The following is an 11,444-nucleotide window of genomic DNA, read 5'->3' on the forward strand; positions in this document are numbered from 1 at the left end:
TTTTTTTTTTTTTTTTGAGACGGAGCCTCGCTCTGTTGCCCAGCCTGCAGTGCAGTGGTGCGACCTCAGCTCACTGCAACTTCCGTCTCCTGGGTTCATTCAAGCGATTCTCCTGCCTCAGCCTCCCAAGTAGCTGGTACTACAGGCGCCTGCCACCATGCCGGGCTAGGTTTTTTTTGCATTTTTAGTAGACGTGGGGTTTCCCTAGGTTGGCCAGGCTGGTCTTGAACTCCTGACCTTGTGATCCACCTACCTGGGATTCCCAAAGTGCTGGGATTACAGGAGTGAGCCAACCGCACCCAGCCTAAAATCTGGTGGTATTTTACACTCTATATTCTTGTATCCTTTGTACTATTATTTACTTAGCATTTGTCTTTAAATGGACTCACTTAAGATTTATACAACTTACTTTAAAAGATATTTTATATCCCTGCCGTAAACAGGAAGCCAGTATAACTGACCATGAATAGAAGGAAACTATAAAAATAGAATAAGACTAAATGGTGCAATTCTGTTCTAAGTAGATGTTATAGCCTGCCTAAGGCCTGCCCTCTCTTTGTTAAAAAGGGAGATTATGTTTGGGAGGCCAAGGCAAGAGGATTGCTTGAGACCAGGAGTTCAAGACCAGCCTGAAGCAACATGGCGCGACCCCCATCTCTACAAAAAATTTAAAAGCTAGCTGGGCGTGGTAGCATGTGCTTATAGTCCTAGCTACTCAGGAGGCTGAGATGGGAGGATTGCTTGAGCCCAAGAGTTGGAGGCTGCAGTGAGCTATGATTGCGCCACTGCACTTCAGCCTGGGTGACAAAGTAAGACCCTATCTAAAAAGAATAAATAAATAAAGGATGGAGGGGAGATTATAAAGTATGGAGAAGTGTGGGAAGCACAGGAGCACCAGACTGGCCCTTTCTCCCTGGAGTAATCAGAAAAGTTGAAGGAGAGTTGAAAGCAGAAAGTTTCTGTAGTTCTGTGTTATAAGGACCCATGCCGGTGAAATGTCTGTTCATCTCAGTACTTGTGTGAGGCCCCTCCACACTTCACCCATGCCTGATGGCTTCCTGGGCAGTCAGTAACTGTTAACTCTGACGTGCAGAGCCCCATGCTCAGAGCTGGGGAACGCAGAAGCGCATTAGGTGAGGTCCATCCCAGTTTTGTAGGGGTTGTGGCGGTCCCTGGTGGCATTGAGGCAACCCCAAGGACTGCAGGAGCACATGGGAAGCACCTAGGCCGGGCAGGTGGGAAAGCGGTCAGAGAAGACTCCTGGAGAAGCTGGTTGTTCCTATATTATCAGAAGGAATTGCTTTTCATGCCAAGAGGGTGAAGAAGGGAAGAGAAGACAGCACAGGCAGAGGTCTGGAGGGGAGACCAGCATGACGTGGTGTGTGTCCGCGTGGGGTTAGAGAGGGGCAGGAAGGGCATGGTGGGCGTGAGTTGCTGAGACATCCAGGACGAGGATGGTGGAGGCAGCAGTGAGAGGGGAGGCTGGAGAGGAAACAAGGATCATGACTGCTAAGTGGTACAGGAATCGGAGGGGCCCGGCTGCAACAGAGACCTGGATGGAGGCTGCTGGGGCCATGCATTAGGTGAAAGTGGTGTAACCCTGGCCTCGGATGGCAGTGGGAATTGGGAGGTGGGTAGGGCTTGGAGGAGTCTCAGGGAGGTGGGCAGGAGGGAGCGGCTCAGGCGAGGCCCTTGGGCAGGATGGACCCTGAGTCCCCCTCCCGAAGTCCTGAGTAACCATAGGAGAGGGTTGAGCTCCCCACCCTCTCTTTTCCCCTCCTGCCTCTCCTTACCTAGGTCAGCCTATCTGTCCCCATGGTGCCCAGAAGTCTGGCATACGCAGAGCCTGTTACCTGGGCTGTGTCACTCAGGGACAGTGGAAGCTCCCCACCTCTTGGTTGAATCCCGCAAGGAAAAAGCTGGAAATCTGTGGCCCTTCTGTAAGGCCATTGCTGTAAGGAAAGGAAGAGGGTTGGTTTTATTCGTATTGTATCCTCAGCACCTGTAGCCCATGTGGGGCACATGGGAGGACGTCAGGTCATGCGTCGATTGAGTGGATGGGTGGAGGAAGGTCACCATCTTGCTTATCTTGTATTCCATATGGCTAGTGGTGCCTGGCATGTAATAGGTACTTATCGAATTAAATGAATGAATGAATGGATGAATGAATGAGGAAAGAGAGAGGGAAGGTAGTAAAGAATGAAACAGTCTTCTCACTTTTGGCCGGGCGCGGTGGCTTACACCTGTAATCCAGCACTTAGGGAGGCTGAGGGGGCCAGATCATGACGTCAAGAGGTCAAGACCATCCTGGCCAACATGGTGAAACCTCGTCTCTACTAAAAAAAAAAAAAATACAAAAATTAGCTGGGCGTGGTGGCACATGCCTGTAGTCCCAGCTACGTGGGAGGCTGAATCAGGAGAATCCCTTGAATCTGGGAGGCTGCAGTGAGTCGAGATTGCGCCACTGCACTCCAGCCTGGTGACAGAGCAATACTCTGTCTCAAAAAAGAGAAAAAGAAAAAAAGAAAGGAAAAAGGCAACAGTCTTCTCACTTTTATATCCCCAGGGCCTGTGTACTGTCTAGCACATAGTAGGGACGCAATAGTTGAAATGTGTATATGTATACATGAATGAATAAAGGAAGGAGGGAAATAAAGAAAGAAGTAGCCTTGCTCCCTCTGTGTCTTCAGAGCCTAACCAGTGCTAGGAGTAGCATAGTAGGTGCTCAGTTAATATGTGCTGGATGTTAACTGCATGAATGTTGGATGAGTCAGAGCCACTTTCTTCCAGGTTTCTCTGGCCCTCCCCATGGGCCCCTTTGTTGACACCTCGGGTGACATTGCATCTGCCCTGGCAGGTGGACGAGCAGATTCATGCCTGCTATGCACAGACCATGGCCGAGTGGCTGGGCTGCGAGGCGATCGTGCGGCAGAGGGAGCGGGAGTCCCATGCGGCCGCCCTGGCCAAATGCTCATCTGGGGCCAGCCTGGACAGCCACCTGCATCGGATGTTGCATAGGGACTCAACCATCAGCAACGAGGTAATGGGCGGCTAGCCTCGGGGAGCATGGGGACTGGGGAAAGTCAGGGTCTGCTTCACTGGGCTGTTCTAAGAGTGGTGAAGGCTGGGTATCTGGGGCCTGGTGATAGTCTCACCCCTGGCTTTTTCTTTAAGAGTGTGGGGTGACTTTGGAATCAAACCTGAGTTCAAACTCTAGTCCCACCATTTAGTAGTTCTAGGGTTCCCTACCAGTAACTTTTCTTCTGGGCCTCAGTTTTCTGCATCTGTAAAATGGGAATAATCAGGTGTAGAGGAGGTTTGTGTAGAGTCCAAACAAGATGATGTATATAAAGTGCCTGGCACACTGCCTGACTTTCATTGAGTCAACAAATGCTTATTGAGTATCTACTATGTGCAGGTACTATCAGGAATATCCTGGGATATCAGGAATGTTCCAGTGACCCAGACAGACTGGTCTGTCCTCCCAGAACCTCCAGTTTAATAGCCCAAAGTAGGAGCTCAGAAAAAAATTAATTCTTGGCTAGGGGTGGTGGCTCACTCCTGTAATCCCAGTACTTTGGGAGGCCAAAGCAAGTGGATCACCTGAGGTCAGGAGTTCGAGACCAGCCTTGGGCAACATGGTGAAACCCCATCTCTGCTAAAAATACAAAAAAATTAGCCAAGCATCTGTAATCCCAGCTACTTGGGAGGCCGAGGCAGGAGAATCACTTAAACCCGGGAGGCGGAGGTTGCAGTGAGCCAAGATTGCGTCACTGCACTCCAGCCTGGGCAACAAGTGTGAAACTCCCTCTCAAAAAAAAAGTTAATTCTCTTCACCAGTGATTGTATCAGTCATCAATTGCCATAATAACAGTATGTAACAAACAATCACCAAAAATCAGTGACTTCCAACAGTCAGCGTTTATTTTTGCTCACAACTCTGACTTCTGTTCTTTTTTTTTTTTTTTTTTTTTTTTTTTTTTTTGAGATGGAGTCTCGCTCTGTCACCCAGGCTGGAGTGCAGTGGCCGGATCTCAGCTCACTGCAAGCTCCACCTCCCGGGTTCATGCCATTCTCCTGCCTCAGCCTCCCGAGTAGCTGGGACTACAGGCACTGCCACCTCGCCCGGCTAGTTTTTTGTATTTTTAGTAGAGACGGGGTTTCACCGTGTTAGCCAGGATGGTCTCGATCTTCTGACCTTGTGATCCGCCTATCTCGGCCTCCCAAAGTGCTGGGATTACAGGCTTGAGCCACCGCGCCCGGCCGGAACTTCTGTTCTTAACTGGGCTGGGTGAGGCTTATTCCAGCACTGGCTGTCCGTAGCTGGTCAACTAAAACATTTGTTTATCTTGGTTGGGCTCTCTTATTTGTCTGGGGTGACTCAGCTGTGCTCCATGTGCCTCACTGCCCAGCAAGTGAACCTGGACATGCTCTCACAGTGAAAGCAGATGCCACAGAGAGAAAGCAGAAATGCACAAGGGTGTTCTAAGCCTCTGCTGAATCAAGTTTGTTAACATACCATTGACAAAAGCAAACAACACAGCCACGTCTAGTGTTAGAGTAGGCAAGGACTATGAGTTTATAGGGCAGAAGCATGTATACAGGGATCAGGTTAAAAAAATGTGGAACCATTAATAGAACCAGTTACTCTGTGAGTTGAACTGAAATATTAGCCAGAAGTCTCAATTACAGAGCAGTTAAAGGCAGGGTGCTCTAGTTGCAGAGGTGAGAGGTGGGAACTCAGAGGTCAAAGTGGTCTCTGAAGAGGCTCCAGGAAGCAGGGAGTGGTCCCCCTTTTCATTTTACAGCTGGGAAACTGATGCTCTGAGGGAGGACTTGTGCAAGTTAGGAATAGAGATGAAACAAGACTTCCTGGCTCCCAACCCAGCAGTCCTTCCTGCTCTGGGCCAGGGTGCAGCCTCACCCTCCCTCCCTCCCACTCTTTCTTCTCCCAGTCCTCCCAGAGCTGCAGTTCGGGCCACCAGAACATCCGCCTGCACAGCGACTCCAGCAGCAGCACACAGGTGACCTTGTGGAGGCCCCGCCCCCTCCCACCCACGCCTCTCCCTTCTCCCTGGGGTCATGGGGATTGGGTGTCCGTCATCTGTACGTCACTTTTTGCTTTACTTGTTTTAGCTTTTTATATTAGCATTAAACATTGGTTTTTTTTGTTTGTTTTTTGGTTTTGTTTTAGTAATGCAAGAAATATATGGATCTATCACCCCTGCAAAAAACTAAAACATTGCAGAGAAAGTCAAAGTCTGTTTTGATCATCCTTAATCTCTGCCTGCCCTCCTTTGAAATAACACCGCTATCATTAGTTTGCTGTGTTCCTTTCAAAACCTTCTGCATGCCTGTACATACACAGAAATATGTAGATAATCTATAGCAATGTTTGGTAGTTTTTAAAAAAATGTGTACTTAAGTGCCATCATATATGTTGTTCAACAACTTTCCATTTCAGTCAGTGAAAAGAGATGACTCAATCTCACTCCGTTTTTAAAGAAAAATGCTGGCTTGGCACCGTAGTTCACACTTGTAATCCCAGCACTTTGGGAGGCCAGGGTAAGCAGATAGCTTAAGCCCAGGAGCTCAAGACCAATCTGGGCAACATGGCAAACCCTGTCTCTACAAAAAATACAAAAAAAAAATTAGTTGGGCATGGTGGTGCGTGCCTGTAGTCCCAGCTACTCTGGAGACTAAGCTGGGAGAATCACCAGGGCCCAGGAGGTTGAGGCTGCAGTGAGCCGTGAGCATGCCACTGCACCCCAGCCTGCGCGACAGACTGAGATCCTGTCTCACACACATGCACACACAAAGCCAAGTGCTAAAACATGCACAGTGTGTTGTCACCTTTTATGTAAGAAGAGGCAATATTAATATCTGTATATATTTGCCTCCATTTTGGAGAACAGTGTAAGGAGAAACCAGAAACGAATCAGAATGGTTACCAAGAGAGGAGGGGGCAGAGATAAGTTATATTTCCTTGAATATGCCTTGTTTCCTAATTTTGATTTTGGAGTTAAAAAAACCCTCTGGTTTTGGCTCTGAAGCTAGGTAAATTTTTTACATAATTTAAATCAATTGAACCAAAAAGAAGTTTTTGAAAACACAGAAACACATGAAGCTAACCATAAATCAAGTTGGTGACATAAACACACAGGGAAGAAATACTTCAAGTGACTTTGGAAAATGATCTTTAACTGCGTACCCTTGATATGACCTAAGGACGCAAAGAATCACAAAAAAATCTCTAAAATGTGTTCTGGAGATTTTTTTCATAGTATTTCATGTATATCTGACTTTAAAAATTGATTCATAATAGTCAACCACATGGTGTAAAAGTAATAGGGGTTTTTTTTTGTTTCTTTTTGTTTGTTTGTTTTTTGCCTTTTCCATGTGTTAACTAATTTTTTGAATGAGAAAAATTATGTATACATGAGGCTGGGTGTGGTGGCTCACACCTGTAATCGCAGCACTTTGGGAGGCTGAGGCAGGTGAATAACCTGAGATCAGCAGTTCAAGACCAGCCTGGCCAACATGGTGAAACCCTGACTCTACTAAAAATACAAAAACTAGCTGGGCATGGTGGCACTTTCCTGTAATCCCAGCTACTTGGGAGGCTGAGCAGGAGAATCACTTGAACCCAGGAGGCAGAGGTTGCAGTGAGCCAAGATCATGCCACTTCACTCCAGCCTGGGCAACAGAGCAAGACTCCATCTTAAATAAATAAATACATACATAAAAATAAAATTATGTACACATGGTAAAAGTCTATATGATGAAAAGCTATTGTCTCACCTTATTTTGATTCCCCAGTATCCCCTTCTCAGAGTCAACTGCAGGTGGGGCACGGTGGCTCACACCTGTAATGCCAACACTTTGGGAGGCTGAGGTGGGCGGATCATCTGAGGTCAGGAGTTCGAGACCAGCCTGGCCAACATGGTGAAAGCCCGTCTCTACTAAAAATACAAAAATCAGCTAGGTGTGGTGGTGGGCACCTGTAATCCCAGCTACTTGGGAGGCTGAGGCAGGAGAATCACTTGAACCGGGGAGGCAAAGGTTGCAGTGAGTCGAGATTGTGCTGCTGCACTCCAGCCTGGGCGACAAGAGAGAAACTCCATCTCAAAAAACAAAACCAAACAGACTCAACTGCATTACTTTCTTGTTTCTTTCTGGGTTATTCTATGCATAGAATACATTTTTATTGTTGTTTGAGACAGGGCGTCACTCCCATCACCCAGGCTGGAGTGCAGTGGCATGATCACAGCTCACTGAAGCCTTGACTCACTGGGCTCGGGTGATTCTCCCACCTCAGCCCCCCAAGTAGCTGAGACCACATGTGTGTACCACCATACCAGGCTAATTTTTTGTATTTTTTGCAGAGACTGGGTTTCACCATGTTGCCCAGGCTGGTGTCAAACTCCTGGGTTCAAGCAGTCTGCCTGCCTCGGCCTCCCAAAGTGCTGGGATTGCAGGCGTGAGCCACCATGCCCAGCCTAGACCACTTTCTTATTCGTCACAAATGAGAGCATATATTACACCTTACTTTGCCTCACTCTTTTCACTGACTGTATGGCATTCCACTGCATGCTTGATCCATATTTAAGCCGATCACCTGTTGTTGGATATTTAGGCTGCTGCTGTAAGTAGTGCTGCAGTGGACATGCTGGTCCATCTGTTTTTGTGCACTTGGTCCTCAGGTGTTTGAGTCTGTGGATGAGGTGGAGCAGGTGGAGGCTGAAGGCAGATTGGAGGAGAAACAGCCCAAGATCCCCAATGGGAACCTAGTGAATGGCACTTGTTCCCCAGACTCGGGTCATCCTTCCTCCCATAACTTCTCCTCGGGCCTCTCAGAGCACTCGGAGCCCAGTCTGAGCACAGAAGACAGTGTCTTGGACGCCCAGCGGAACACTCCCCCGGTGCTGCGACCTAGGGATGGCAGTGTGGATGACAGGCAGAGCAGCGAGGCCACCACATCCCAGGATGAGGCTCCCCGGGAGGAGCTGGCCGTGCAGGACAGCCTGGAGAGTGACCTCCTGGCCAACGAGAGCATGGACGAGTTCATGTCCATCACGGGCAGCCTGGACGTGGCCCTGCCTGAAAAGGACGATGTCGTGATGGAGGGCTGGAGGAGCAGCGAGGCAGAGAAACGTGGCCAGGCAGACAGCGAGGACAACCTCTCGGAGGAGCCTGAGATGGAAAGTCTCTTCCCTGCCCTGGCTTCTCTGGCTGTGACTACTTCTGCCAGTGAGGTGTCCCCTGTGTCTTCAAGCGGCGTCACCTACTCTGTAAGTCACCAGGACCCTCCGTTCCATTTCCTTCTTTCCAGCTGCAGGAGGGTGAGATGTACTACAAGCCCGTTATCCAGAATGACCCCAGAGTCAGACCTCTGGTTCATTGCATTTTTTCCATCATGGAGGATTCACTGTAGAAACCCATTTGGGAGAGAAGATAATACAGTATTTTAAAACGGGGGCCGGGCACGGTGGCTCACACCTGTAATCCCAGCACTTTGGGAGGCTGAGATGGGCGGATCACGAGGTCAGGAGATTGAGACCATCCTGACTAACACAGTGAAACCCCATCTCCACTAAAAATACAAAAAATTAGCTGGGAGTGGTGACGGGTGCCTGTAGTCCCAGCTACTTGGGAGGCTGAGGCAGGAGAATGGGGTGAACCCGGGAGGCAGAGCTTGCAGTGAGCTGAGATCGCGCCACTGCACTCCAGCCTGGGCGACAGAGTGAGTCTCTTCCTCCAAAAAAAAAAGACAAAAAGAAAAGGCCGGGCGCGGTGGCTCAAGCCTGTAATCCCAGCACTTTGGGAGGCCGAGATGGGCGCATCACGAGGTCAGGAGATCGAGACCATCCTGGCTAACACGGTGAAACCCCGTCTCTACTAAAAAAAATACAAAAAACTAGCCGGGCGTGGTGGCGGGCGCCTGTAGTCCCAGCTACTCGGGAGGCTGAGGCAGGAGAATGGCGTAAATCCGGGAGGCGGAGCTTGCAGTGAGCTGAGATCCAGCCACTGCACTCCAGCCTGGGTAATAGAGCGAGACTCCATCTCAAAAAAAATAAAGAAAGAAAAAAGAAGAAAAAAGGCAGGCTTTGTCGTCAACAGCCCTGGGTTCAAATCCCAGCTTCAGCAAGTCATTTTATTCTTCTGAGCCTGAGTTTTTCTATGTGTGTCTTACTTCTCTTCCTGAGTTGTTTTCAAAATGAATGAGTTAAAGTCCTGTGTGCCTGGCACATAGTAAGCACTCAATCAACAGCAGCCTTGGTCATGAGCATCGTGATTTAGAGTTAGGTCCAATACCCTGTAAATATTCAAGTTTGGTTTCTTACCAGAAAGCCCAAGCCAAAGGCCATCAGCTGAAAGGGAGGGTCATAGTTATGATTATTTTTTAAAGAACTTGTAATTTCTTTCAAAGATAGGCAAGCCCATAAAGAGTGAAACACAGAAAAGGCTGGATATAAAACCCAGAAGATACCTGCCCCATCTCACCCTATTTAACCCTCCATACCCTCCACAGAGGCAATCATTTTACTTATTCTGCCCAAATTATTTGGTGTTTGCCCCCAGGTCTTTAACACACTGGCATTGCTGCTTCTTGATCTCTTTTTCTTTCAGTTTCAGACATTTTCTAGTGACTTCCCACTATGAAAGAGGATGGTTCAGTTCCCATTTCCTCCCAGCTTCCAGCTCTCACCACACGTGACACCTTCTCATCCCTGTCCTTCTAATATAGTTATATAATTATTTAGTTAAATGTGTACAGTGTTGGCCTGGTGCAGTGGCTCACGCCTGTAATCCCAGCACTTTGGGAGGCCGAGACGGGCAGATCACGAGGTCAGGAGATCAAGACCGTCCTGGCTAACACGGTGAAACCCTGTCTCTAATACCCCATCTAAAAATACAAAAACCCTGTCTAAAAATACAAAAAATTAACTGGGGATGGTGGTAGGTGCCTGTAGTCCCAGCTACTCAGGAGGCTGAAGCAGGAGAATGGTGTGAACCCGGGAGGCAGAGCTTGCAGTGAGCCGAGATCATGCCACTGTACTCCAGCCTGGGCAACAGAGCGAGACTCTGTCTCGGAAAAAAAAAAAAAAAAGTTGTGTACAGTGTTATAATATCTTATGCATCTACTGTAAATGTCAGTGCTTGCATTATTTTAACAGAGTAATATGTAAGCCGTGTAGTAAACTGTCCTAATTTTTGTCTTTCCTGTAAAAATTTTGTTTTTCCTAGATGTGTTTTCATTTTCCTGTTTTCTTTTTCTTAGTTTGCTGTATATTTAAAGTCAGTTCACCCCCAGAAGTCTTTGCCACTTTCCTAAATCTATTTTCAAACATTCAAACATACCAGGTTTTTCATTTATTCTGTGTGTCCAAGGACTTCTCCCCAAAAGCCTACTGACGCCCTCCACTCCACTGCACCTGATGTATCGTTGTCATTCACGATCTTCCTCCGTCCTGATCTTGAGCTTTCTTTTGTGTCACTCATGTTTTCTCTTTCTTAGTCTACTATCTTACTTAGATGAAGCACGTACCTCAGTGACTTCCACATTTTTTGCCTTTTTTTTTTTTTTCTTTTTTAGATTGAGACAGAATCTCACTCTGTCTCCCAGGCTGGAGTGCAGTGGCGCGATCTCGGCTCACGGCAACCTATGCCTCCCGAGTTCACGCCATTCTCTTGCCTCAGCCTCCCAAGTAGCTGGGACTACAGGCACCCGCCACTATGCCCAGCTAATTTTTTTGTATTTTTAGTAAAGATAGGGTTTCACCGGGTTAGCCAGGATGGTCTCGATCTCCTGACCTCATGATCTGCCTGCCTTGGCCTCCCAAAGTGCTGGGTGGGATTGCAGGCATGAGCCACCGCGTTTGGCTTGCTTCTCTTTTTTATCATTTCTTTGTCCTTCTGTGCTGAATTCTGGATCGTTTCTTCAGATGTCCTTTCAATTGAGTAATTCTCTCTTCCAGAATGTTTTATTTTCTGTCACCTGTCTCTAGTATTTAATATTTTTTTAACATTTTATTTGACCTTTCTTCAAATATGCTATAAAATGACCTACTTGATTATTTTATATAGTCTCTTGCTCTTTTTTTTTTTTTTTTTTTTTTAGACAGTCTCCTTCTGTCGCGTCGGTTGGAGGGCAGTGGCGCAATCATGGCTCACTGCAGCCTTCACCTCCTGGACTCAAGCAATCCTTCCTCCCACCTCAGCCCCACAAGTAGCTGGGACTACAGGGATGTACCATCACGCCTGGCTAATTTTTTTATTTTTATTTTTTTTCTGAGACAGAGTCTCGCTCTGTCGCCCAGGCTGAAGTGCAGTGGCGCGATCTCGGCTCACTGCAAGCTCCACCTCCCGGGTTCACGCCATTCTCCTGCCTCAGCCTCCCGAGCAGCTGGGACTACAGGCGACCGCCACCTCGCCCGGCTAGG

General features: G+C 47.9%; 1 protein-coding gene across 1 annotated transcript in view; it reads left to right on the forward strand.

Moving 5' to 3' along the window:
• SGSM1 (small G protein signaling modulator 1) overlaps positions 1-11,444 on the forward strand; it is a 127,155-nt gene that overhangs the window by 80,694 nt on the left and 35,017 nt on the right. Inside the window, exons 17-19 of the mRNA XM_011956722.1 lie at positions 2,858-3,040; positions 4,956-5,024; positions 7,704-8,291. Of these exons, the coding sequence (XP_011812112.1) occupies positions 2,858-3,040; positions 4,956-5,024; positions 7,704-8,291 (840 nt within the window). The remainder of the gene's footprint in view (positions 1-2,857; positions 3,041-4,955; positions 5,025-7,703; positions 8,292-11,444) is intronic.

The sequence above is a fragment of the Colobus angolensis genome, unplaced genomic scaffold (assembly GCF_000951035.1).
Source record: "Colobus angolensis palliatus isolate OR3802 unplaced genomic scaffold, Cang.pa_1.0 Scaffold423, whole genome shotgun sequence".
Classification (NCBI taxonomy): domain Eukaryota; kingdom Metazoa; phylum Chordata; class Mammalia; order Primates; family Cercopithecidae; genus Colobus; species Colobus angolensis.